We start from the raw sequence: 27,645 nt of genomic DNA, 5'->3' as shown, positions 1-27,645 counted from the left end.
TATTGAACCAGTAGCACAGTTAGCACAGTTCTCTATGAGTTCGACTCTGCTAACCTAAGTGTGGTTACTCTGTCTGACTGAACCAGACTAGCTCTTAGCCACGTGCTGGAGGTGTGATACTGTACATACACTCTGACTCATTCTGTAGATGTTCATCAGTGGAAAGAGGCGGAGTGTGAGTGCCTCGTGCCTTTTATAGTGAGATACCACCCCTGAGTGTCCTCCCTGCTCATTGGTCATGTCCTGTTCACTGTGTTCATTAGCCGCCTCTCTGTGCCTGTCTGTATATCATTATCTGCATGTCTGCATGTCATGACAATAACTACACTAAAAGGCATCAATATTATTCAAAGTAACTCAAGTTATCTCCCCTAATGCTGCAATTCCTCCATTTTACAGGAAATTTAGACTTAGTTTCTCAGAAAATCCTACATGAGTGTTACAAACTTCCTCCCATGTCATGGCACAGCACAATTACTTGTAACAAATAAGTTTGGAGTACATGCATTAGTTATGTTGGTACGGCACAAGGCTAGGAGGACCACAAAGGACCTGGTGTTATATCACCTGAGACACTGGCAGAGGTACTGTCATTGGCAGCAGCACCATTGGAGTATTGAGGCGGAAAACTGCTAAGATTCTGACTCTAGATCACGATCCAGCAAACCTTGCTGGAAGGATGTGCACATGGATGTAAGGTACAAACAGGGTCATGGATGGTTGGGTATGTAAACTCCCTATGGTCAAATTGTCTGCCGGCATTGACCACTGTGCTGGGGGACACAAGTAGAACAATAATTGAGGTTGAGTCAGCACCTTTAGGAAACAAGAGGAAGGGAACACCAGAAGAAAAATAAGAAAGCAAGATGGAAACAAGGACTTGCATTCAATGTACCCTCTCTCTTTTTTGTAATGCATTGGCAATTTGTTTAAATGCATGTGGCCTTTTAATTCCTTTTGCGCAGTAACTTAAAATGAGCAGATGTGCATGGGGCTGCACAGGAGCTTTCAGGTTACTGCACAGACAAATCACTCAGCGGAAACAATACTTTCATTTATGTAACATCTTTCGCGATCTCAGGATCCCTTTCCAGCCAATGAAGTACTTTTAAAATGCAGTCATTTGTTATACGGCAACACAATAGCCAATCTGTGCACAGTAAATTCAAAACCTTGGTATAAATGTCCTTGGTCATTTGGTTGAAGATATGTAGGTGGTCTTGTGTCAGCCACAATGATAGCGCCCCTACCAGAAACTCTGGGTTCAAGTCACACCCTCGGACTCTTTGGCCATGTGAAGGGTGTATTCATGACTCAGTTCAACAGCCTGACAATCAGCCTGGCAATCCTTCCAACACCTCCAACTATTCCCCAAAGGGAAAAACAAGATAGACTTAAAAACATTGCTTGAAGGATGAATGTTGGCCAGGAAACTTCTCTGCAATACTGCCTAAAATGGCTGTGGGACCTTTTTCTTCCATTTGAGAGGGCAGTCAGGGCCTTAATTTAATGTTTAATGAGAAAGACAGCAACTCTGATTGTGCAGAATTCTCTCAGTACTTCTCTGTGTGTCTCAGTCTTGATTAGGTGGTCAAACATTGAACCACCTTTGATGTGGGAAGAATCATAGAATCATAGTGCAGAAGGAGACCATTCAGCCCATCAAGTCTACACTGACCAACCAAAAGAGTACCCACTCCCCTACCCTATCCCCGTAACCCCACCTAACCATTGGATATTAAGGGACAATTTAGCATGGCCAATCCACCTAACCTGCACATCTTTGGTCTGTGGGAAGAAAGCGAAGCACCCGGAGGAAACCCACGAGGCATGGTTGAGAACGTGCAAACTCCGCAGTCACCCGGAATTGAACCCGGTTCCCTGCCGTTGGGAGGCAGCAGTGCTAAGCACTGTGCCACCCAACCATCTGAAGTGCTTAAAGGGAACGTAGTTGGGACAAAAATTGCCAACAAGCCACAAAAGGATATAGTAGGAGGACTGAACTGACAGTGTGGGCAAATGTCGAAAAAAAGAACTCAGGGCAGCAAATGGCGCAGTGGGTTAGCACTGCTACCTCACGCCGCCGAGGTCCCAGGTTCAATCCCGGCTCTGGGTCACTTTCCGTGTGGAGTTTGCACATTCTCCCCATGTTTGTGTGGGTTTTGTCCCCACAACCCAAAGATGTGCAGGTTATGTGGATTGGCCACGCTAAATTCCCCTTTAATTGGAAAAAATGATTGGAATTTATTAAAAATAACAATCCAAATATGGTAAAAGTAAAGATTGTACCCTGTAGTCTACACACAGTAACTTCATTGCATTGGAAGGCTACTTGTGACAATGAAGATTATTATTATGATGATCTTTTGCTCTTATCAGAAATCTAGGTGGTCATGCCTTATTCTGGGATGCCCTTCCCTACCCTAAAGCTTGGCCCCTCTTACCTCCCCCTCCTCCTCAAAACCCACCCCCCTCTCCATCCCTGCCTCCCCGAGGAGGCTCCGGGTGGAAGGAACTTGGCGCTCCAGCGCCCAGGGCGGGGATGCCAAAGGCGCCGCGCCAATGCAATAGTTGTTGCGCCAAATGAAATGAAGAGGACAGGAAAGACGCCGAGCCGAACAGGCGGGGTGCGTGGTGATTTTTTTTTTTTTTTTTCTTCTCTGTCTCTCTTGTTTAGCGAAAGCACCCTTCCCAGCCACTTCGCTCGGCGCCGCGTCGGCGAACCGCAGAGTTTATTGTGTGCGGCCATCGCGGTGGGAACGAGCAGCGCTTGCGCCCTGGTGATGGCTGGGTTCCGCTGAGCCGGCACGGGGGGAGCCCCCGACATGGGGAAACAATGTGTCCGCCGCGGGATGCCGCCCGCTACTTTGTTGTGAGCGCTTGGCAGCAGCACCTCGGGCCGGGCTGGGAAGTATGAAGGAGATGGTTGGAGGCTGCTGCGTGTGTTCTGACGAGAGGGGCTGGGCTGAGAACCCTTTGGTCTACTGTGACGGGCACGGCTGCAATGTAGCTGTTCATCAAGGTAAAGGAGGGGAGGAAGGGAGGAGAGGAAGGCATGTTTTAAAAAAAAAACACAAGCCTCGCCAGAGGATGTGGTACATTTGCACCTCACACCTTTTTGTTTTTTTTGGGGGGGGCGGAATCTAACCTTTCTTTTAATTAAATATAAAAAAAACACCAGCAGCCCAGCATTGTGAACCTGTTTTTCAAAAATCCCGAAGTTGCAGCGTTAACCCGTCTGTTTTTTTTTCTTCCTCTTGTGGCCGGAGGAGGCCAGTTGTCAGTCACGTAGACCCGCTCTGGATGTGTTTTCAACAAAATGCCAGACGTTTCCTTTATTTCTAACGCCTCTTTTCCACATGTTTTATATCGTCAGCTACAATTGCCAGCCTGCGTTCGTGTGATTTTTGTCTTTAATTGGAAAAAAAAACCCCGCAATCTAACTTTTGCCCCTCCGCCGTTTGATGCACTTTCAAGTGCGCCACATTGACTTGTGTGTGTGTGTGATTACTAATCCGTTAGCAGAGGGGCGGAGTGGCCTCCTCTGCTTGGGGAAGTGTGTATGCTGAGGGAGTTGCCTTGTGCACCTCCACTTGTGTGATTGACAGGCGGGTTAACACGTGCGACGTTGGTTGTTAGCTACTGGTAACGTTGTTAGCAACTACTTGTGCTTCTGTTTATACAATCATCCAGAAGCTTTAACTTCAGCCTGGTGTGCCCTACTGGTTAAATGCACCGCTTAATATGGTATTAAAGTACTTGCAGTAGAAAATACCTCGGCTTAACCCCCTAGTCTGGGTGAGCCAAGATGGCACAGTGCCTCATCAATTGACTCTGGGCTACAGGGGAGGGAGGGTACCAGCCATTAAAACAACATTCATATATTTTAATACGGTTAAACATCTCCTGTGCTGCAGGAAGGTAATCAGGCAAAGCAGTTGGCACTGAGTCAGACACAATGACATGAGGGCAGGTGACCAAAAGCCTGGACAAGAGTTCAGGTTTTAAGGTGTGTCTTAAAGGAGGAGAGAACAGTAGAGCAACTTAAGTGGGAATTGCTGAGTTTGGGGTCAGGATGGCTGAGGTCAAGTCCATCAGTGGAAGGGGGGGGGCGCACAAGAGACGAGAAGCAGTGGAAGGGAGCATATTCGTAGGGGGCAGAGATAGGGGAGGGGCCATGGAGGGACCCAAACTTCAGAAAGAGAATTTAAAAATTATGAATCCCGTTATATGTGCGTGATCGGACAGAACATGTTTGCCTGTGCGTATCCTCCAGTTGAATAACTTGCCAACTCGCTGTCTATGCATGTATGGCAAGATGACTGCTTGGGAACTGATTACAACTGGTGCAGACAGAACACACTAACAAGAGTTTCTCCAAACTCTTATGATGCTATCTTGATGCAGGCTGGGGTAATGAGACCTGGAACACTCTAACTCTGTACTGCACAATTAACCAGTGCTAGACAATGATTTTTTAAAAAAAGCAAATAAATAATACTAATACAGAGAAACATACAATCAGGAGGAGGCCATTCGGCCCTTCGAGCCTGCTCCATCATTCATTATGATCATGGCTGATCATCAAGTTCAATAACCTAGGGCGGCATGTGGCACAGTGGTTCGCACTGGGTCTACGGCGCTGAGGACTCGGGTTTGAATCCCGGCCCTGGGTCACTGTCCGTGTGGAGTTTGCACATTCTCCGCGTGTTTCATCCCACTACCCAAAGATGTGCAGATTAGGTGGATTGGCCGTGCTAAATTGCCCCTTAATTGTAAAAAAAAAAAATAATTGGGTATTCAAAATTTAAAAAAAAAGTTCAATACCCTGATCACCCCCCCTTCCCCCGGCTCTTGATCCCTTTAGCCCTAATTTCTTGTTGAAATTACATGTTTTGGCCTCAGCTACTTTCTGTGGTAGTGAATTCTGCAGATTCACCACTCTCTGGGTGAAGAAATTTCTCTTCACCTCAGTCCTAAAAGGTTAATCCCTTAACCTCAAACTATGATCCCGAGTTGTGGACTCCCCCACAATCGGGAACATTCTTTCTGAATCTACCCAGACTGATCCTGTTATATTTTCTATGTTCCTATGAGATCCCCCCTCGTACTTCTAAACTCCAATGAATATACTCCTAACCGACGTAGGCTCTCCTCCTATGACAGTCCCGCCATCCCAGGAATCAGCCTGGTAAACCTTCGCTGCACTCCCTCCATAGCAAGAACATCCTTCCTCAGATAAGGACACCAACCTGCACACAATATTCCAGGTGTGGCCTCACCAATGCCCTATACAATCGCAGAAAAACAACCATATTCCTATATTCAAATCCTTTCGCTCTGAAGGCCGACATACCAGTTGCCTTCTTTACTGCCTGCTGTACCTGCGCGCTTACTATCATTGACTGCTGCACGAGGACACAAAGCTTTCGCTAAGTGTCCACCTTTCTCAATTTACACTCATTCAAATAATAATCTGCCTTTCTATTTTTACTGCTGAAGTGGATAACCTTACATTTATCCAGTGCGGCACAGTGGTTAGCACTGCTGCCACATGGCGCCAAGGACCCAGGTTTGACCCTGGCCCTGGGTCACTGTCCGTGTGGATTTGATCATTCTCCCCGTGTCTACATGAGTCCCCCACAATCCAAGAGGTGGATTGGCCAGGCTAAATTGGTCCTTAATTAGAAAAAAAAATATTGAGTACTTTAAATTTATGAAGAAAACGTTTATTCACATTATACTTCATCTGACATGCATTAGCCCACTTTTTTTGTGTTGAAAATTTAGAGTACCCAATTATATTTATCCAATTAAGGGGCAATTTAGCGTGGTCAATCCACCTACCCTGCACATCTTTGGGTTGTGGGGGCGAAACCCACACAGACACGGGAAGAATGTGCAAACTCCACATGGACTGTGACCCGGGGCTGGAATCGAACCCGGGTCCTCGGCGCCGTGAAGCAGCAGTGCTAACCACCACAACAGTGCCACCCCCATGTGCCCACTCACTCAGCCTATTATAGTCCAGCTGAAGCATTGAGCTGTATCTCTGGCAGACGCGCACCCCTCCCTGATGAACTCAATGCATTCTATGCTCAGTTCGAGCAGGAAAACCGCTCGACTGCCCCATACATGACTGTGACAAAATTTGGCTCCAACTCATCTACAAGTTTGCTGACAACATGACCGTAGTGGGTTGGATCTCGAATAACGCGAGTCAGAATACAGGAGGGAGATTGAGAACCTAGTGGAGTGGTGCAGCGACAACAATCTATCCCTCAATGCCAGCAAAACTAACGAGCTGGTCATTGACTTCAGGAAGCAAAGTACTGTACACACCCCTGACAGCATCAACGGGGCCGAGGTGGAGATTGTTGATAGCTTTAAATTCCTAGGGGTACACATCACCAAAAATATGTCCTGGTCCACCAGTGACGACGCAATGACTAAGAAAGCACAACGGCGCCTGTACCTCCTCAGGAAACCTAAGGAAATTTGGCATGTCCACATTGACTCTTACCAACTTTTACAGGTGCACCATAGAAAGCATCCTATTTGGCTGCATCACAGTCTGGTATGGCAACTGCTTGGCCCAAAACCGCAAGAAACCTCAGAGATTTGAAAAATGAAACGAAAACCGCTTATTGTCACAAGTAGGCTTCAAATGAAGTTACTGTGAAAAGCCCCTCTTCGCCACATTCTGGCGCCTGCTCGGGGAGGCTGGTACGGGAATTGAACCGTGCTGCTGGCCTGCCTTGGTCTGCTTTCAAAGCCAGCGATTTAGCCCAGTGTGCTAAACCAGCCAGATTTGTGAACACTGCCCAGTCAATCACACAAACCCATCTCCCATCCATTGACCTTCACCTCCCGCTGCCTGGGGAAAGTGAGCAGCAAAATCAAAGACCCCTCCCGCCCGGCTTACTCACTCTTCCAAGTTCTTCTATCGGGCAAGAGATACAAAAGTCTGAAAACACACACGAACAGACTCTAAACAGCTTCTTCCCCGCTGTTACCAGACTCCTAAACAACCCTCTTATGGACTGATCTGATTAATACTACAATCCTGTACAGTGTCTATGCATTTATTTTGTGTACCTTGAGTTACCTTATTATGCATTTTCTTTTCATGTACTAAATAATCAGTTTGAGCTGCACGCAGAAAAATACTTTTCACTGTACCTCGGTACACGTGACAATAAACAAATCAAAATCCAATCCAAATTTCTGCATCCTCCTCACAGCTCACTCTCCCACCCTACTTTGTATTATCTGCAAATTTGGATATAATAGATTTAGCAATTCCATGCGCTTTAACTTTACATAGTAATCTGCTACGTGAGACCTTGTCAAAAGCCTTCTGAAAGTCTAAATGAACCATACCCACTGGTCAATTCTACTAGGTACATCTTCAAAGAATTCCAGTAGATTTATCAAGCATTTTGTAAATCCATGCTGACTTTGTCTGATTGCACCACTGCTTTCCAAAGGCTGTGCTATAAAGTCCTTGATAATAGACTGCAGCAACGCCCCTACTACTGATGTTAGGCTCACTGGTCTATAGTTCCCTGTTTTCTTTCTATCTCCCTTTTTGAATGTTAGCTACCCTCCGATCTGTAGGAACCATTCCAGAGTCCAATAAATTTTGGAAAATGATCACCAATGGATCTTGCAATCGGGAACAAAGTCAGGTGTGTGGATTGTTAAAATGTGCAGGTGTACTTGGCATCGGGTCAAAAGCTTCTGTTATCATACTGTTATATATATATATAGTGTGTGCGCACAGAGAGAAGGTTAAAGGGGTCATCCCCAAAGGTACTGGAGCAAGGGTAGAGGTGCAGGTGCTACGGGCAACTCTACAATAGCACCTTCCGGAGAGGGAAGATGCTTAAAATGCAGGGAGTGCTGTTGTGACTTGTTAAAAGTTTGTTTGTGTATTTATAGTTGTTTTCCCTCTGTTTCTATTTACAGCTTGTTATGGAATTGTTCAGGTCCCAACTGGTCCGTGGTTCTGCAGGAAGTGTGAATCTCAAGAGCGAGCTGCTAGAGTGGTGTGTATTTATCAAAGTCCCTCAGAATTCTGTTAGGTGTCACTTTACATTAATCCTTGAAAACAAAGGGTAGGTCTTAATTTTATGATGCATTGCCCGTGATGGTTCTTTTTTCAAAATAAATTGAGAGTACCCAACTATTTTCTTCCAATTGCAATTTAGCGTGGCAATACACCTAGCATGCACATCTTTGGGTTGTGGGGGAGAAACCCATGCAGGCACGGGGAGAATGTGCAAACTCCACACGATCAGTGACCTGGGGCCGGTATCGAACCCGGGTCCTCAGCGCTAACCACTGCGCCACTGTGCTGCCCTTACTGTGATGGTTTTAACATGGAGCTTATGCTGTAGGTAACTTATGAGGTTGGAACTTGAATACAATTTAGCTGCTGCACTAATAGCATGAAGTGGTTTAACACTGAGCAATGGGGCCATGAACATCACAGGTTTAATCCACGGTCTGTGCTACAAGAAGGTAGAGTTGGCCAGGGTCTCCTTTGGTTGAAAAGAGGATAAAGCAGACAACGTCACCATTTCCTGACCACTGACCCTGTTAGAAGTACACATACGAACATAGGACATGGGGCAGGAGTACCATTCGACCCTTTAGCCTGCTCTGCTATTCAATAAGATCATGGCTGATTTGATTGTGGTGTTAGCTCCAACTTTCTGTCTGCATAACCCTTGTTACATAGAATCATTGATTGATACATCGCAGTAGGAGGCCGGGTGACCTATTGGGCCTGTGTTAACTCTTTGAAAGAGTTATCCGATTCATTTTGTTCCCCTATTCTTTCCCTACAATTTTCCCCCTTGTATTTATCCAATTTCCTTTTGAAAGTTTATTACCACCATCCTTTCAGGCAACATATTCCAGAGCATCATATCTCGCTGCTTAAAATAAATTCTCTTCATTTTTCTCTCGCTCTCCTGCCATTATACTTAATCTGTGTTCACTCGTTACCACCCTTCTGCTACTGAAAATAGAAAAACCCACCGTGGTTATGAACACATCGATTAAAATGCTCTTGTATAAGAAACAACCCATCCTTATTTAGTCTTTCCATGTAACTGCTGGATTCTGTGGGATTGGGTCCAGCTATGTTTATTCAGTGGTGGATGAGGGAAGGACATGTGAGAGGGACTGGCGAAGTTCTTGTGGAGCGCTGACATGTGCTGAACAGTCAAATGGTCTCCTTCTCTTCTGCAAACATTCTGTGATTCTGTTCCTTTCCCATTCCCAACTCTCATTGATGAAGTTCGCTGACGCTCGCTGTTAGGCTCCATAGTTTGGTTGTGGCGCTGGAGAATTGACAGTGGTTGATAAGTTACTGAGTGAGCTGGCGGCACGGTGGCACAGTGGTTAGCACTGCGTTCTTACGGCGCTGAGGACCCGGGTTCGATCCCAGCCCCGGGTCACTTTCCGTGTGGAGTTTGCACATTCTCCCTGTGCCTGCGTGGGTCTCACCCCCACAACCCAAAGATGTGCAGGCTAGGTGAACTGGCCACGCTAAATTGCCCCTTAATTGGAAGAAAGAAATAATTGGGTACTCTAAATTTAAAAATAAAGAAAGAAGTTACTGAGCGAGCTGGCAAGGGTCGGTTAGAGTTGGCTAAATGGCTGGTTTATGAAGTGGAACAACGCCAACAGCGTGGGTTCAATTCCCGTGCTGAGGTTATTCATGAAGGCTCGCCTTCTCAACCTTGCCCCTCGCCTGAGGTATGGTGACCCTCGGGTTAAATCGCCACCAGTCAGCTCCCTCTCAAAAACAGCCTCTGGCCCTTTGGAATGATAGCGACTTTCATTCACATCGGTCATTTTACATCCTTTTACTTTGTTGTGGTATCTGTAAGTACTACTTACTCCTATTGTGAGTGTAATTGTGCATGTACGTGCCTGCCTGGTGCTGGTGTGTGACCTTCCCTACACTTTAAATTTGGCACACAAATTAACCACAAGAAAGGATGGAGAGAGAATTTCAGTTCAAAGCTTAATGCAGCTAGGCTCCACGTATGAGCAGAATCAAAGCAGCTTGCCATAGTGTTACAAGGGTTTATTCAATCCAGAGGCTTGGGAAATTCTAAACTGACTGGGATTTGGAATGGACAGGTTGACGAGACATTTTTCCACTCCTGGGAATCAGCTGGTTCATGTCCTACTGGAATTTTGCCTGGCATTAGAAAACAGAGGGTGGCACCAGTGCCAAGGAGCAGGGATGGATGCAGATTTGCCACTGTTCTCCGCAGAAGGAAAGCCACTCCTTGACTATCCCTTGACATTTCCTAGTTACCACTTACAGGGACTGTTCACTTGCAGTATGGGAGCAAGCTGTGTGGTTCAGCACAGAACAATTTATTTCCTGATAGCAACATAGTAAGAAAAACAATACAAATACTATTGTTATACAGGAAATAGAGCCCATGAGGAACTGATCAAAATCATCTCAGATCCTGTGGCCTTGAGCTTTGTAGTTTAAAGGAAGTTGTGTGTTTTTTTTTCACATTCATCAAAGTGAAGGATGTCCGAGCCCAGGGAATGTAACGTTTTCCACCTGTCCACAATGACATTGCCTTTGTCCAGTTTCAGCAGAGCGACGATTATTGAGCAAGGTTGAAACTTCCAATTTCCAGCACAAGACATCCTTATGGGTACTGAGGAGTGAGACAGACTCGACCAAAACTCTGTTGCCCATTTCCTTACTCGCGCCAAATCCTGTTCGCCCATTCTCCCTGTCCCCACTGACCTACCCTGGTTCCAAGTCCACACGTGCCTCAAAATCAACAATTTTCAACCATGTGTTTCAAATTGAAATTTATTTCCCATTGCCTGTAATGTTCTGCATGTTTCCAGTCTCGTGTTATCTGTCAGATGAATCATTAAAGTTTCGAAAGACGGTGTCGCCATCAGCCTTCAATTTTTACAAGGTATAGTTTCCATAGGAGATAGTATTGTGCTTAAGTGGTCATACTCAAAGCATACTCAAAGAGGGGCTGGTTTAGCACACTGGGCTAAATCGCTGGCTTTTAAAGCAAACCAAGGCAGGCCAGCAGCATGGTTCAATTCCCGTACCAGCCTCCCCGAACAGGCGCCGGAATGTGGCGACTAGGGGCTTTTCACAGTAACTTCATTTGAAGCCTGCTTGTGACAATAAGCCATTTTCATTCATTTCATTATTCTAGCCACTGAACGTTGGCAGGAAAGCCCAGCAATGGGTGAAGGGAGAGGCTGGGAATCGAGGTAATATTATGCCCTTATCTCATCCTGTCCTCAGCCAAAGTAGAGACAGTTTTCTCTGCTGACTATGTGAGCAACACTCGAGCACAACAGGATTTTACTCTGCTCATGGAAGGGAATTGTAACACTGCCTAAATGCGTGTGTTGGAGTGTTGCTAGAAATGATTTCACTACATTTACGCAGTCAATAATTCAAAGTGAACAGGCAAAATTCCTTCCCTGTCTCACTCCTGGCCCCTCTCCAAGTAAGGATACATTTTATTCAATAACATTCACTCAGTAACAATTAGAAGTTGGAGCCCTGATAGGTTTCTTTCCACCTCTTTCCAGTTGAGATAAATCTTAGATGCTCGGGATCCTGCCAACGTTCCTCGTGCCACATTTATTGAGCGTTAACTGAGCAAATGAGAAGGGTCGTACCTAAAATCTTCCTGATTTTCTTCAGCTCAAAGTGAGAATTGGGTTGGAAACTGAACTTCTCCACTGAGCCATTGGGAAAGGTTAGCTGTTTTAATGTGATTGTGGAATTGGATGGGCTCCACACACAGGAGACCCTGATAACTCTGTGTTCCGTCCCCTCTCTCTCACTCTCTCTCACTCATACACTCTCACACTCTCTTTCTCTCTCCCTCTCTCTCTCTTTCTCTCTCTCTCTCCCTTTCTCTCTCTCCCTTTCTCTCTCTCCCTTTCTCTCTCTCCCTTTCTCTCTCTCTTTTTCTCTCTCTCTTTTTCTCTCTCTCTTTTTCTCTCTATCTCTTTTTCTCTCTCTTTATCTCTCTCTCTCTCTCTCTCTCTCTCTCTTTATCTCTCTCTTTTTCTCTCTCTCTCTTTCTCTCTCTCTCTCCTTGGCATTCCACTCCTTGCAGCGTGGCACACAGGAGGTCTTGATAAGTCTGTCCCGTCCACTCACTCACTCACTCTCTCACTCTCTCACTCTCTCACTCTCTCACTCTCTCACTCTCTCACTCTCTCACTCACTCACTCACTCACTCACTCACTCACTCACTCACTCACTCACTCTCTCTTACTTTCTCTCTCTCTCTCTCTCTTTCTCTCCTTCTCTCTTCTCTCTCCTGCTCTCTCCTGCTCTCTCCTGCTCTCCCCTGCTCTCCCCTGCTCTCCCCTGCTCTCCCCTGCTCTCCCCTTCTCTCTCTCGCCCTCTCCCACCCCCTCTCCCACCCCCTCTCCCACCCCCTCTCCCACCCCCTCTCCCACCCCCTCTCCCACCCCCTCTCCCACCCCCTCTCCCACCCCCTCTCCCACCCCCTCTCCCACCCCCTCTCCCACCCCCTCTCCCACCCCCTCTCCCACCCCCTCTCCCACCCCCTCTCCCACCCCCTCTCCCACCCCCTCTCCCACCCCCTCTCCCACCCCCTCTCCCACCCCCTCTCCCACCCCCTCTCCCACCCCCTCTCCCACCCCCTCTCCCACCCCCTCTCCCACCCCCTCTCCCACCCCCTCTCCCACCCCCTCTCCCACCCCCTCTCCCACCCCCTCTCCCACCCCCTCTCCCACCCCCTCTCCCACCCCCTCTCCCACCCCCTCTCCCACCCCCTCTCCCACCCCCTCTCCCACCCCCTCTCCCACCCCCTCTCCCACCCCCTCTCCCACCCCCTCTCCCACCCCCTCTCCCACCCCCTCTCCCACCCCCTCTCCCACCCCCTCTCCCACCCCCTCTCCCACCCCCTCTCCCACCCCCTCTCCCACCCCCTCTCCCACCCCCTCTCCCACCCCCTCTCCCACCCCCTCTCCCACCCCCTCTCCCACCCCCTCTCCCACCCCCTCTCCCACCCCCTCTCCCACCCCCTCTCCCACCCCCTCTCCCACCCCCTCTCCCACCCCCTCTCCCACCCCCTCTCCCACCCCCTCTCCCACCCCCTCTCCCACCCCCTCTCCCACCCCCTCTCCCACCCCCTCTCCCACCCCCTCTCCCACCCCCTCTCCCACCCCCTCTCCCCCCCCCTCTCCCCCCCCCTCTCCCCCCCCCTCTCCCCCCCCCTCTCCCCCCCCTCTCCCCCCCCTCTCCCCCCCCTCTCCCTCCCCCCTCTCCCTCCCCCCTCTCCCCCCCCTCTCCCTCCCCCTCCTCCCTCCCCCTCATCCCCCCTTACGCCTCCCCTCCCCACTCCCTCCCCCTCCCTCCCCCCTCCCTCCCCCTCCCCCTCCCTCCCTCCCTCCCTCCCCCTCCCTCCCTCCCCCTCCCTCCCTCCCCCTCCCCCTCCCTCCCTCCCCCTCCCTCCCCCTCCTCCCTCCCCCTCATCCCCCCCTTACGCCTCCCCCTCCCCACTCCCTCCCCCTCCCTCCCCCTCCCTCCCCCTCCCTCCCCCTCCCTCCCCCTTCCTCCCCCTCCTCCTCCTCCTCCTTCTCTCCCTCCTTCTCTCCCCCCTCTCTCCCCCCTCTCTCCCCCCTCTCTCCCCCCTCTCTCCCCCCTCTCTCCCCCCTCTCTCCCCCTCTCTCCCCCTCTCTCCCTCCTCTCTCCCCCCTCTCTCCTCCCCCTCCTCTCCCCCCTCTCTCTCCCCCTCTCCCTTCCCCCCTCTCTCTTCCCCCTCTCTCTTCCCCCCTCTCTTCCCCCCCTCTCTTCCCCCCTCTCTTCCCCCCCTCTCTTCCCCCCTCTCTTCCCCCCTCTCTTCCCCCCCTCTCTCTTCCCCCCCTCTCTTCCCCCCCCTCTTCCCCCTCTCTTCCCCCCTCTCTTCCCCTCCCTCTCTTTCCCCCCCTCTCTTCCCCCCCCTCTCTTCCCCCCCCTCTCTTCCCCCCCCTCTCTTCCCCCCCCTCTCTTCCCCCCCCTCTCTTTCCCCCCCCCTCTCTTCCCCCCCCCCTCTCTTCCCCCCCCCTCTCTTCCCCCCCCTCTCTTCCCCCCCCTCTCTTCCCCCCCCCTCTCTTCCCCCCCCCTCTCTTCCCCCCCCTCTCTTTCCCCCCCCTCTCTTTCCCCCCCCCTCTCTTTCCCCCCCCTCTCTTCCCCCCCCTCTTCCCCCTCTCTTCCCCCCTCTCTTCCCCTCCCTCTCTTCCCCTCCCTCTCTTCCCCCCCTCTCTTCCCCCCCTCTCTTCCCCCCCTCTCTTCCCCCCCCTCTCTTCCCCCCCCCTCTCTTCCCCCCCCTCTCTTCCCCCCCCTCTCTTCCCCCCCCCTCTCTCCCCCCCCCCTCTCTTCCCCCCCCTCTCTTCCCCCCCCCTCTCTTCCCCCCCCCTCTCTTCCCCCCCCCTCTCTTCCCCCCCCTCTCTTCCCCCCCCTCTCTTCCCCCCCCCTCTCTTCCCCCCCCCCTCTCTTTCCCCCCCCCTCTCTTTCCCCCCCCCTCTCTTTCCCCCCCCCTCTCTTCCCCCCCCCTCTCTTCCCCGTATGTTGGTGTGTGCTGGAGGGATTTGGAGGTTGATGCCCAACTTGTTTGGCTGTGTTATGAATCTGTGTATATTAAATGCATATATGTTGCTTATCGACTTTATCAGCTGGCCAGTTATTTCACTAATTGAAACAACTTCACATTAAGGTCAGAATGCCCTCGCTCATTGAAAGACTGCAACTGAAAAGGCTGTTTGGCAATTGTGTTGAAAAGCAGAGAAGTTATGTTAAATTTGTATCAACCCTTGATTCGATCCATTTCCATGATTCAAATAAAGATATAAAGGGACTGGTTCTCTAGAACTGGGAGGTTACAACTGTCAGGAAAAACTGAACAGTCTGGGGCAGTTTCTGTGGAAAGGAGAAGGCTGGGGAGTGAACTGATACAAATTTTCAATATTATGAAAGGATTTGAAAGGGTAGGTCTAGAGAAAAACCTTTCACTTCGGTGTGAGTCCACAATTTGGGGCAAAAATAGAAGATAATCACGAATAAATCCAATAAAGGACTGAGGAAGAAACTTCTTTAGCAAGGGGATGGTTAGAAAATGAAATGTGCTACTGCAAGGCGTTGAGGCGAATAGCATGGGTACCCTCGAGGGAAACTCAATTCATGAGGGCGGAAGGCATTAAAGGAGTTAAGGTTGGGTGACGTAGAGCGGGAGGAGGTTTGTACGGAATGTATGAGAATACCACTAACTCCCCGTCCCCATTTCATCGTCACTGGGCCGAAAACCTGGAAATCCCTACTAGAAAAGCAGTGGGGGAGCACCATCAACACGCAGGGTTCAAGAAGGTGGGTTTACCAGCACCTTGGAGAACAGTTAGTGATTCGCAATAAGCGCCAGCAGTATCCACTTCCTGTGACTCAGTTTTTATAAAAGCATTGACTCGATGGGCCAAATGGTCTGTTTCTGTGCTGACAATCTCATGTAAGTTGATGCAGAGCTTCGACAAAGTGGCTCTTTCCTTCTTCAGCGTCGAAGGCAAGTGTGTATGGAAGCAAAATGGACAGTTAGACCAGTGGTTAAGATCACTAACTTCTTGCTCTTTACTGTTTCCATGAACTCTGACACGATGGTAGTGGAGATATTGATCCGCAGATGTCTTCTGAATCCCGTGATAATCTTTTCTGGGTCTGGGCTGCTCCTTAATTGGAAAAAATAAATTGGGTACACTAAATTTATATTTTTAAAAAATGATACAAGGAGGAGCAACGGTGCCCCTTAATTGGAAAAAAAAATAATTGGCTACTCTAAATTTATAGAATTAAAAAAAAAAAAAGTGTGCAAACTCCACATGGACAGTGACCCAGGGCAGGGATCGAATCTGGGACCTCGGCGCCGCGAGGCAGCTGTGCTAACCACTGCGCCACCGTGCTGTCCCTCTGCATGACCAATGTTGGTGGAATAGTAATCAGAGAGGCTGGTGGTGGTGAAGCAGCAGAAGGCATGTCCCCTCAGGCTCTTGTATGTTTCAATACGATTCACCTCATTCTTCTAAACGCCATAGAACCCAACCTGTTCAACCTTTCTTCACAGGATAAGCCCTTCATCCCAGATGGGCAAGATTGGAGGAATGCAGGATGCCGTTTTTTTTTGAAAAACATTTTATTATGGCATTCATGATTTTATAACAGTAATTACAAATGTAAACATAACTCAATAATTAGCAGCAGCAGCACCCCCCTCCCCACCCCCACCCCAAGCCAACCAGCATACCCAGCGAACATGGCTTACACTCCCTCCTCCTCCACTCGCTGGTCTCGCCTAAACTAAACTATCTCCCCCCTCTTCTTATATCTGCTAACAGTTTAATTTTCCCCAAGGAAGTCGATAAACGGCTGCCACCTCCAGACGAACCCTAACGTTCTGGTATGGAGGGCGCTAGCTATGAAGAGAGGTTGAGTAGATTAGGATTATTTTCATTAGAAAGACGGAGGTTGAGGGGGGGACCTCATTGAGGTCTACAAAATCATGAGGGGTATAGACAGGGTGGATAGCAAGAAGCTTTATCCCAGAGTGGGGGACTCAATTACTAGGGGTCACGAGTTCAAGGTGAGAGGGGAAAAGTTCCAGGGAGATATACGTGGAAAGTTCTTTACGCAGAGGGTTGTGGGTGCCTGGAATGCATTGCCGGCGGAGGTGGTAGAGGCGGGCACGATAGCGTCATTTAAGATGTGTCAAGACAGATACATGAATGGGCAGGGAGCAGAGGGATACAGATACTTAGAAAATACGCAACAGTTTTAGATCGAGGATCTGTATCGGCGCAGGCTTGGAGGGCTGAAGGGCCTGTTCCTGTGCTGTAATTTTTCTTTGTTCTTTCTTTGACCCTCTCGGGGCGAACTTAATTTTCTCAAGCCTGAGCAACCCAGCCATGTCGCTAGCCCATACCCCCGATTTCGGGGGCTCCGAGTCCCTCCACACCAATAAGATCCGTCTCCCGGCTACCAAAGAGGCAAAGGCCAAAACGTCAGCCTCTCTCGGCCCCTGGACTCCCGGGTCTTCCGACACTCCGAACATCGCCACCTCTGGAATCGGTGTCTGACCCCCCCCCCCCCCTTGTCTTTAATACCGTGGACATGACATTGGCAAATCCCTGCCAGAATCCCCTAAGCTTCAGACATGTCCAAAACATGTGGTCATGTGGAATGCAGGATTCCTGGAAGGTTGGAGGGCAGTAAGAGGTCACAGAGCTGCAGTTTGCATCAATATCTGAACCTTTCTCAAAAGTGTTAAGATTCTAACACGACTATGGTAATTCATTCCAGAGACAGAACTCTGTTAGTAATTTTGCAGCTGTGCCTTGACATATCAGGGGTGGAAAATCTGACAGGAGGATTTTAGAAGCAGAGGTTATGTTTTGTAATTTGAAACTTTTAAGTTCTTTGGCAGGCGCATGACATTGAACCTTGATTTGAAAACACTCATTGATGGCTGCCAATTTTTGTAGCAGTCAGTTTATCTGACTGGATACAGACCCTGAATCAAAGGGAAAATCTCTGACCAGCTTTCAGCATACATCTCGTGCCTCGATTGTATAATGACAGCACCATATGTGGCACATGTTGTGAATTGATGTTATGAGGTCGTGAACGATTTTGTCTTTTAAACAGAAATACTTGCGCTCACCTTTTTTGTTTGCCTCCCAAATGACGGGGTAATCTTACTGAGACAATGAAACACCAGGTCATTTGATATAATCATTGCTTAAATGTACTGCTAGTTGGTCCTTTGATCATGCAATTGGAGATGGCCTTTTTAGTACAAATTCATTGATCCTGCGAATCATTCTAAGCCCCAGCTCTCGCACTTTTTCACCCTCCGGGAAATCTCAAAGTCTCTCAAGTCAAAAATAATTTTATCTGAGGGATTTTCAATTGGAGAGGGTTGACTGAAAATTCAAATCAGCCCAACATTTTAATGTTGATTAATAATACATGTAAAATTTGCATGAATTGAAACATCAGAGGGATTCCATTAGCTGGAACTGTCACATTGTTTGAAATATAATGGGAGATCAGTGTCAACCTTTTCCACACCCTCCTGATGGTAATGACACAGAGGGTACAGCACCTTAACTAATGCTGCATTCCAGGTGACCCTGCTTCATATTGAGTCGGTAATTTTTCTGTTAAGACAGTGTCGCTGTCAGCCAAAATCCGGCTTTAGCCTGACCGAGAGCGAGAGGTACGTGCTTTCTTTTTAGACTATTGATAGCAGTCCCCCACCTGTCTCCCAGGTTCTTGGGTCATGGCTGAAGTTGGACAGTTTAGCACCGACCAGGTCTGAGTGCCTTGGGTGTATGGTATGTTGTGCAGCATTTTTCAGCTAAGCCCTTGGGGGAGTTGCTACAATTTTGTAATTGTCAAAATAAATGGAGTAATATAGTTGTAAGCAGGAAAGGTTCGTTACGTCAAATTAATCAGAGAATAACCAAACAGAGAAGAGCAGAAGGCTCCCCTCGAACCTGCTGTATCATTTTCAGTCATAGTTGATGTGTATCGCGACTCCATTTATCCCCCGTTGCTCCATATTCCTTGACTGCCTAAAGTTTGCCATCTGTCTGTCTCAGGAGGTGATGGGCTGCGTCCAGGGCGACCGTCACTTCTGGATTGAGCACATGCGTTGCTGCCATAGAGGCCAATTTATGAGTGGTAGTGCCTTCTGCAGCTGGCACAGTGGAACAGCATCGGCCTGAGGTCAACTGATGTGTTTCCCCCTTCACGCCACAACAATCTGTCTCAGTTTTGTAAGCTCCAATTGTCCCAACATCCACCACCTTTTGAGGGAAGAGAATTTCAGATTTCTGCTCACATTTGAGTATACCAAGTGCTTCCTGATATGGCTCCTGCACGGTCTCGCTCTAACGTGAAGGTTATGTCCGCTCAAAGAACAAAGAAACATACAACACAGGAACAGGCCCCCCCGGCCCTCCAAGCCTGTGCCGACCATGCTGCCCGTCTAAACTAAAATCTTCTACACTTCCGGGACCCGTATCCCTCTATTTCCATCCTATTCATGTATTTGTCAAGGTGCCCCTTAAACGTCACTATCGTCCCTGCTTCCACCACCTCCGTCAGCAGGTTCCAGGCACTCACTACCCTCTGTGTAAAAATGGCTCGTACTCCATTAGAGGAAATAGAGTGGACACATAACAAAACAGCAAATCCCTTTCATATTTTAAAACCTTGATCAGATCACTCGGTATCTTGTATTCTTAAGGAAATAAAAACCAATCTTCTGATAGCTACTCTGATGATTTGCCCCTCTTCTATCCGATATCATCCTCTGGAATTCTAATTTTAAAAAAATTGATTTTTACAACTTGTCACGGTGGGATTTCACCTCATGACCTCTGGATTGCTAATCCAGAATCTTAACCATTCAGCTACTGTTCTCCGAAATATAGTTTGTCCCCTATTGCGTGGGTTTCCTCCGGGCGCTCCGCTCTCCTCCCACAGTCCAAAGATGTGCAGGTTAGCTGGATTGACCATGCTAAATTGTCCAAAAAGGTTAGGTGGGCTTACTGGGTTATGGGGATAGGGTGGAGACGTGGGCTTAAGTGGGGTGCTCTTTCCTTGGGCTGGTGCAGACTCGATGGGCGATTGGGCTCCTTCTGCACTGTAAATTCTATGATTCTTTGAAAAGTTAATACATTTCTTAAAAGTTGCCTATGTTATAACAGCAATGACACTTGCTCTGCGCCATTTTGAGCAGGTGGAGGTGAATGGAGATGATCAATTGCAAGTTTTGACTTTAATTGCAATGCGATGCTCATCAGGAATATGTTGGGGAGAAACGGCTGTATTTTTATGTGAAGTAATGGGGAACAATAACATATGTTTATAAGAGCATAAGACATAGGAGCAGAATTAGGCCACTCGGCCCATTGATTCAGCTCCGCCATTCAATCATGGCTGATTTCTTTCTCATCCCCATTTTCCTGCCTTCTCCCCATAACCCTTGATCTCTTATTGATCAAGAACCTAGCTATCTCTGTCTTAAAGACACTCTGTGATTTGGCCTCCACAGCCTTCGGCAGCAAAGAGTTCCCCCTCTGGCTGAAGAAATTCCTCCTCACCTCTGTTTTAAAGGGGCAGCACGGTGGCGCAGTGGGTTAGCACTGTGGCCTCACGGCGCCCAGGCCCCAGGTTCGATCCCGGCTCTGGGTCATTGTCCGTGTGGAGTTTGCACATTCTCCCCGTGTCTGCGTGGGTTTCGCCCCCACAACCCAAAAATGTTCAAGCTAGGTGGATTGGCCACACTAAATGGCCCCTTAATTGGAAAAAATGAATTGGGTACCCTAAATTTAAAAATAAAAAAAATCTCTTGTTTTCAAGTATCGTCCCTTTAATCTGAGATTGTGCCCTCTGGTTCTAGTTTCTCTTACAAATGGCAATCTTCTCCACGTCCACTGTATCCAGGCCTCTCGGTACCCTGTAAGTTTCAATAAGATCCTCCCTCATCCTTCTAAACTCCCAACGAGTACAGTCCCAGAGTCCTCAACTGTTCCTCATACGACAAAGCTCTTCATTCCAGGGATCAATCTTGTGAACCTCCTCTGGACCCTTTCTAAGGCCAGCACATCCTTCTTTAGATACAGGGCCCAAACTGCTCACGATGGAGTCTGACCAGAGCCTTCTACAGTCTCAGAAGTATAGCCCTGCTCTTGTATTCTAGCCCTCTCGACATGAATTTTTTATTTTAATTAAAAACATTTTTTTTTAGAGTACCCAACTCATTTTTTCCAATTAAGGGGCAATTTTAGCGCGGCCAATCCACCTAGCCTGCACATCTTTGGGTTGTGGGGGCAAAACCCACGCAGACACGGGGAGAATGTGCAATCTCCACACGGACAGTGACCCAGAGCCGAGATCGAACCTGGGACCTCGGCGCCGTAGGCAGCAGCACTAACCATTGCGCCACCGTGCTGCCTCCCCGACATGAATGCTAACATTACATTTGCCTTCCTAACTGCCGACTGAACCTGCACATTAACCTTAAGAGAATCTTGAACAAGGACTCCCAAGTCCCTTTGTGCTTCGGATTTCCTCAGCATTTCCCCATTTAGAAAATAGTCCATTCCTCCCTCCAAAGTGCATAACCTCACACTTTTACACATTGTATTCCATCTGCCACTTCTTTGCCCACTCTCCTAGCCTGTCCAAGCCCTTCTGTAGCCCCCCGTTTCCTCAATACTACCTGACCCTCTGCATATCTTTGTATTGGTTTAGTCAGAGATGGGTTTTAAGATGGATCGTAGGAGAGGAGAGTGAGAAACAAATTCAGGGGAGGAATTTCAATGTGGTGCTGAGGTGGTTAAAGGCACGGAAGAAGGGAATGTGTACAAGAACCCAGAGTCAAAGGAAAGAACATTTAAAGCGGGAGTATCTCAGGGCTGGAAGAGCTCTGTCGAGATGGGGTGTGGTGAGGCCATGAAGGGAATTGTATTTAAGGATCAGATTTCGTAGTCTGGGGCGTTGGGAGGACCCAGGGAGACAACACAAGTCAGAGACTGAGGGCGAGCAGGGTTTGAGACCGGTGAGGATATAAACAGCGGGAGAATATTGGCCAACTGTTCAAGTCTGACATCAGGGGCGAAATTCTCCGTTATCGGCGGAAAGTCCGCCGATCGGCGCAAAAAACGGCGCAAATCCGACTTGCGTCACGTCGGAAAAATGGGTCGATAGTCTCCGGCCCGAAATGGGCTAGCAGCGACGTAACGGGATCCGCGCTTGCGCAGTGGTTCACGCCGTGCAGCGTCATACGCGCTGCACGGCGTGACGGCTCATAAGGCCGCGCTGCTCCCCCCCCACCCGACCGGAACACCCGACCGCAATACCCGACTGGATGGCTGGCCGTCGCTCAGCCCCGAGGTTCGAGTCACGCGATGTGGAGGCGCTCCTGGACGCGGTGGAGCAGAGGAGGGACGCCCTGTATCCCGGGCACGGCCGCAGAGTTGCCCCACGCCACAGCCGGCGTCTGTGGAGGGAAGTGGCAGAGGCCGTCACCGCTGTGGCCCTGACACCACGGACAGGCACCCAGTGCCACAAGAAGGTGAACGACCTCGTCAGAGCAGGCCGGGTGAGCTCCCCCATATCCCCCCTCCCCATAACCCCCATATCCCCCCTCCCTCATATCCCCCCTCCCTCATATCCCCCCTCCCTCATATCCCCCCTCCCTCATATCCCCCCTCCCTCATATCCCCCCTCCCTCATATCCCCCCCTCCCTCATATCCCCCCTCCCTCATATCCCCCCTCCCTCATATCCCCCCTCCCTCATATCCCCCCTCCCTCATATCCCCCCTCCCTCATATCCCCCCTCCCTCATATCCCCCCTCCCTCATATCCCCCCTCCCTCATATCCCCCCTCCCTCATATCCCCCCTCCCTCATATCCCCCTCCCTCATATCCCCCCTCCCTCATATCCCCCCTCCCTCATATCCCCCCTCCCTCATATCCCCCCTCCCTCATATCCCCCCTCCCTCATATCCCCCCTCCCTCATATCCCCCCTCCCTCATATCCCCCCTCCCTCATATCCCCCCTCCCTCATACCCCCCTCCCTCATATCCCCCCTCCCTCATATCCCCCCTCCCTCATATCCCCCCTCCCTCATATCCCCCTCCCTCATATCCCCCCTCCCTCATATCCCCCCTCCCTCATATCCCCCCTCCCTCATATCCCCCTCCCTCATATCCCCCCTCCCTCATATCCCCCTCCCTCATATCCCCCCTCCCTCATATCCCCCTCCCTCATATCCCCCCTCCCTCATATCCCCCTCCCTCATATCCCCCCTCCCTCATATCCCCCCTCCCTCATATCCCCCTCCCTCATATCCCCCTCCCTCATATCCCCCCTCCCTCATATCCCCCTCCCTCATATCCCCCTCCCCATATCCCCCCTCCCCATATCCCCCCTCCCCCATATCCCCCTCCCCCATATCCCCCCTCCCCCATATCCCCCCTCCCCCATATCCCCCCTCCCCCATATCCCCCCTCCCCCATATCCCCCCTCCCCCATATCCCCCCTCCCCCATATCCCCCCTCCCCCATATCCCCCCTCCCCCATATCCCCCCTCCCCCATATCCCCCCTCCCCCATATCCCCCCTCCCCCATATCCCCCCTCCCCCATATCCCCCCTCCCCCATATCCCCCCTCCCCCATATCCCCCCTCCCCCATATCCCCCCTCCCCCATATCCCCCCTCCCCCATATCCCCCCTCCCCCATATCCCCCCCCCTCCCCCATATCCCCCCTCCCCCATATCCCCCCTCCCCCATATCCCCCCTCCCCCATATCCCCCCTCCCCCATATCCCCCCTCCCCCATATCCCCCCTCCCCCATATCCCCCCTCCCCCATATCCCCCCTCCCCCATATCCCCCCTCCCCCATATCCCCCCTCCCCCATATCCCCCCTCCCCCATATCCCCCCTCCCCCATATCCCCCCTCCCCATATCCCCCCTCCCCCATATCCCCCCTCCCCCATATCCCCCCTCCCCCATATCCCCCCTCCCCCATATCCCCCCTCCCCCATATCCCCCTCCCCCATATCCCCCTCCCCCATATCCCCTCCCCCATATCCCCTCCCCCATATCCCCCTCCCCCATATCCCCCTCCCCCATATCCCCCTCCCCCATATCCCCCTCCCCCATATCCCCCTCCCCCATATCCCCCTCCCCCATATCCCCCCTCCCCCATATCCCCCTCCCCCATATCCCCCCTCCCCCATATCCCCCCTCCCCCATATCCCCCCTCCCCCATATCCCCCCTCCCCCATATCCCCCCTCCCCCATATCCCCCCTCCCCCATATCCCCCTCCCCCATATCCCCCCTCCCCCATATCCCCCCTCCCCCATATCCCCCCTCCCCCATATCCCCCCTCCCCCATATCCCCCCTCCCCCATATCCCCCCTCCCCCATATCCCCCCTCCCCCATATCCCCCTCCCCCATATCCCCCTCCCCCATATCCCCCTCCCCCATATCCCCCTCCCCCATATCCCCCCTCCCCCATATCCCCCCTCCCCCATATCCCCCCTCCCCCATATCCCCCCTCCCCCATATCCCCCCTCCCCCATATCCCCCCTCCCCCATATCCCCCCTCCCCCATATCCCCCCTCCCCCATATCCCCCCCTCCCCCATATCCCCCCTCCCCCATATCCCCCCTCCCCCATATCCCCCCTCCCCCATATCCCCCCCTCCCCCATATCCCCCCCTCCCCCATATCCCCCCCTCCCCCATATCCCCCCTCCCCCATATCCCCCCCTCCCCCATATCCCCCCCTCCCCCATATCCCCCCCTCCCCCATATCCCCCCTTCCCCCATATCCCCCCTCCCCCATAACCCCCATATTCCCCCTCCCCCATATCCCCAAGTGAATCCTGCCCTAACCTTAACCTCTGCAATGCACGCGCAACCGATGGCGTGCATTCATATACCTGCCTAACACTGTTGCCTTTTACCCCTGCCCCCCCCACCCCCCACAGGAGAAGCGTGCACACAACAATAGGGAGCATGTGAGGACTGGAGGAGGGCCCGCTGATGAGAGGCCACTGACCGTACACGAGGAAAGGGCCCTGGACCTGGCTGGCGGACCTGAGGACCGTGAGGTTGCTGATGCAGAGGTCGGGGGCGTACTAGCGAGTGAGCCACCGACAGCCCGTCCCCATATCCCCCCTCCCCTATATCCCCCTCCCCCGTATCACTTGATCACTGCCTGATGTCTAACCATGCATGCTTCATTGTGTATCGCAGGACCAAACGTCCAGGCACCCATCCCCGCAGATGCAGACCGCCCGCAGGATGCCCCTCGGAGACCACAGGAGACGGAGTGACCCGCACCCTCCAGCATGCGACGCCCGCAGGATGCCCCTCGGAGACCACGGGAGACGGAGAGACCCGGACCCTCCAGCATGCGACGCCCGCAGGATGCCCCTCGGAGACCACAGGAGACGGAGAGACCCGTACCCTCCAGCATGCGACGCCCGCAGGATGCCCCTCGGAGACCACAGGAGACGGAGAGACCCGCACCCTCCAGCATGCGACGCCCGCAGGATGCCCCTCGGAGACCACAGGAGACGGAGAGACCCGCACCCTCCAGCATGCGACGCCCGCAGGATGCCCCTCGGAGACCACAGGAGACGGAGAGACCCGCACCCTCCAGCATGCGATGCCCGCAGGATGCCCCTCGCACACCACGGGAGACGGAGAGACCTGGAGCAACAGGGAGACGACACCCCCGTCACGTGCGGGAGCGACCACCCAGCGATGAGGGGGGCAGCCACAGGCCCCCGTCACATCCGAGCCAGGACACCACTACCCGGGACACCACTACCCGGGACACCACTACCCGGGACACCACTACCCGGGACACCACTACCCGGGACACCACTACCCGGGACACCACTACCCGGGACACCACTACCCGGGACACCACTACCCGGGACACCACTACCCGGGACACCACTACCCGGGACACCACTACCCGGGACACCACTACCCGGGACACCACTACCCGGGACACCACTACCCGGGACACCACTACCCGGGACACCACTACCCGGGACACCACTACCCGGGACACCACTACCCGGGACACCACTACCCGGGACACCACTACCCGGGACACCACTACCCGGGACACCACTACCCGGGACACCACTACCCGGGACACCACTACCCGGGACACCACTACCCGGGACACCACTACCCGGGACACCACTACCCGGGACACCACTACCCGGGACACCACTACCCGGGACACCACTACCCGGGACACCACTACCCGGGACACCACTACCCGGGACACCACTACCCGGGACACCACTACCCGGGACACCACTACCCGGGACACCACTACCCGGGACACCACTACCCGGGACACCACTACCCGGGACAGCACTACCCGGGACAGCACTACCCAGGAAGACGAAATACCGGACAGTGACTCAGAGTGGATGGGTGGAGACGAACCCCCACCCCAAAGTGCCATGGACTCAGAGTGGGACGAAGCGCACGACACAACGCCACTGCTGTCACCAACACCCTCCACCATCGCAGAAACACTCACCACGGTTGGGCACTTTAGTGATGAGGCGTCTGGTACACTCGCTGGTGCGCACAACACAGCCGTCCCGGTACAGCAGGTGGAGGTAGGAGCAGCAGAGGGACCGGGCAGTCGGAGGGCAGCCCAGCCCAAGCGAACATCTGCCGCCCAGATGGATCCCGGGTTCCTGCAGTTACCACACCCACACATAGATCCGATGCAACCACCAACCCGGAGACGAGCCAAGAGGGTGACGGGCGGCTTGCGGCGGCTGCGGTCGCAGGTGGAGGAGTCCACCCGCGTCCAGGAGCTGGGAGTGGTGCCGGTCATGCGTGCCACCCAGGCTGACACCGCACGGGTGGCGTCCGCGGTGGAGGCAATGGGTGCGACGGTGTCAGACATGGTGAACGGTTTGCGAGGCCTGGGGCCTTCCGTGCAGGCGGCGTCTGTGGCCCAGGAAATGGCTGCCCCCTCACAGGAGGCCATGAGCCAGTGCCAGCGCCAGATGGCAGAGGCGCTCAACGCCATAGCCCAGTCTCTGCAGGCCATGGCCCAGTCTCTGCAGGCCATGGCCCAGTCTCAGCAGGCCATGGCCCAGTCCCTGCAGGCCATCGCTGAGGGCATCGGCGCCAGTGGCCATGTGCGAGCCGGCGTCGCACTGTCACAGACAGGGTTTGCCAACACCCTGGGCTCCATGGCTGCAAACCTGCAGACCCCTGTCGATACCAGCACGGGCCTCCAGGACTGGCAGCGCCAGATGTCGGGGGGGCGTCGGATGGCCAGTCTGTTCGCATCCCCCACCCATGTAGAGGCCTGGGGGCCATCGGGCACCCCGAGGGAGGAGGAGGTGGTGTGGTCCGTCCCGGCTCCCTCTGTAGGGGAGGTCCCGGTACACCGCGACACCTCGGACTCCCCCCCCCCCCCCCCCCCCCCCGTCCCAGGTGCATCGGGTGGGCAACGGGCAGGACAGGCTGGCAGCTCGCCATCCCAGTCGCCCGGGCCGCAGCCTGGCCCATCTAGGCCAGGACGCCCCAGGAAACGGCCGCCAAAGGGATCCAGTGTCAGAGGGCAGGAATCACAGGAGTCCACCTCCAGTTCTGCTGTACCGTCTGGGGAACCACGTAGACGTAGTCAAAGGGCCCGTAAGGCCAAACAATTAGACACTGAGTAAGTTGGCACGGGTGCAGGGCACAGATGAGTTTTAGGGGCTAGGGCACGTGCATGAACTCCTTTGGTTATTAAAGTCAATGTTACACCTACAGAAGCTGCCTTTGTGCTCTGTCCAAAGTGTGCGGGGGTGTCATGTACGTTGAGCGCAAGTGTGTGTGTGAGGGGTGGTCTTACCTCAGCCCCAGGTGAGTCTGCCCCCTTCCCCCTGGGCCGCCATCAACATCCCCCGGGCAGAGGACGGGACCGTGCGCTGCAGTGTCACAGCCGCATGCAGGGATGGTCCGGGTGGATGGTGGTACTGTGGCCATGGGT

At 52.2% G+C, this 27,645-nt stretch overlaps 1 protein-coding gene across 1 annotated transcript in view; it reads left to right on the top strand.

The window, feature by feature from the left end:
• The first annotated feature begins 2,705 nt into the window (after positions 1–2,705).
• LOC140398613 (protein AF-10-like) overlaps positions 2,706–27,645 on the top strand; it is a 243,298-nt gene continuing 218,358 nt past the window's right edge. Inside the window, 2 exon segments of the mRNA XM_072487458.1 lie at positions 2,706–3,022; positions 7,972–8,051. Of these exon segments, the coding sequence (XP_072343559.1) occupies positions 2,914–3,022; positions 7,972–8,051 (189 nt within the window). The 5' untranslated portion in view covers positions 2,706–2,913.

The sequence above is a fragment of the Scyliorhinus torazame genome, chromosome 21 (genome assembly GCF_047496885.1).
Source record: "Scyliorhinus torazame isolate Kashiwa2021f chromosome 21, sScyTor2.1, whole genome shotgun sequence".
Taxonomy (NCBI): domain Eukaryota; kingdom Metazoa; phylum Chordata; class Chondrichthyes; order Carcharhiniformes; family Scyliorhinidae; genus Scyliorhinus; species Scyliorhinus torazame.
This window is presented reverse-complemented; position numbering and strand designations above follow the sequence as displayed.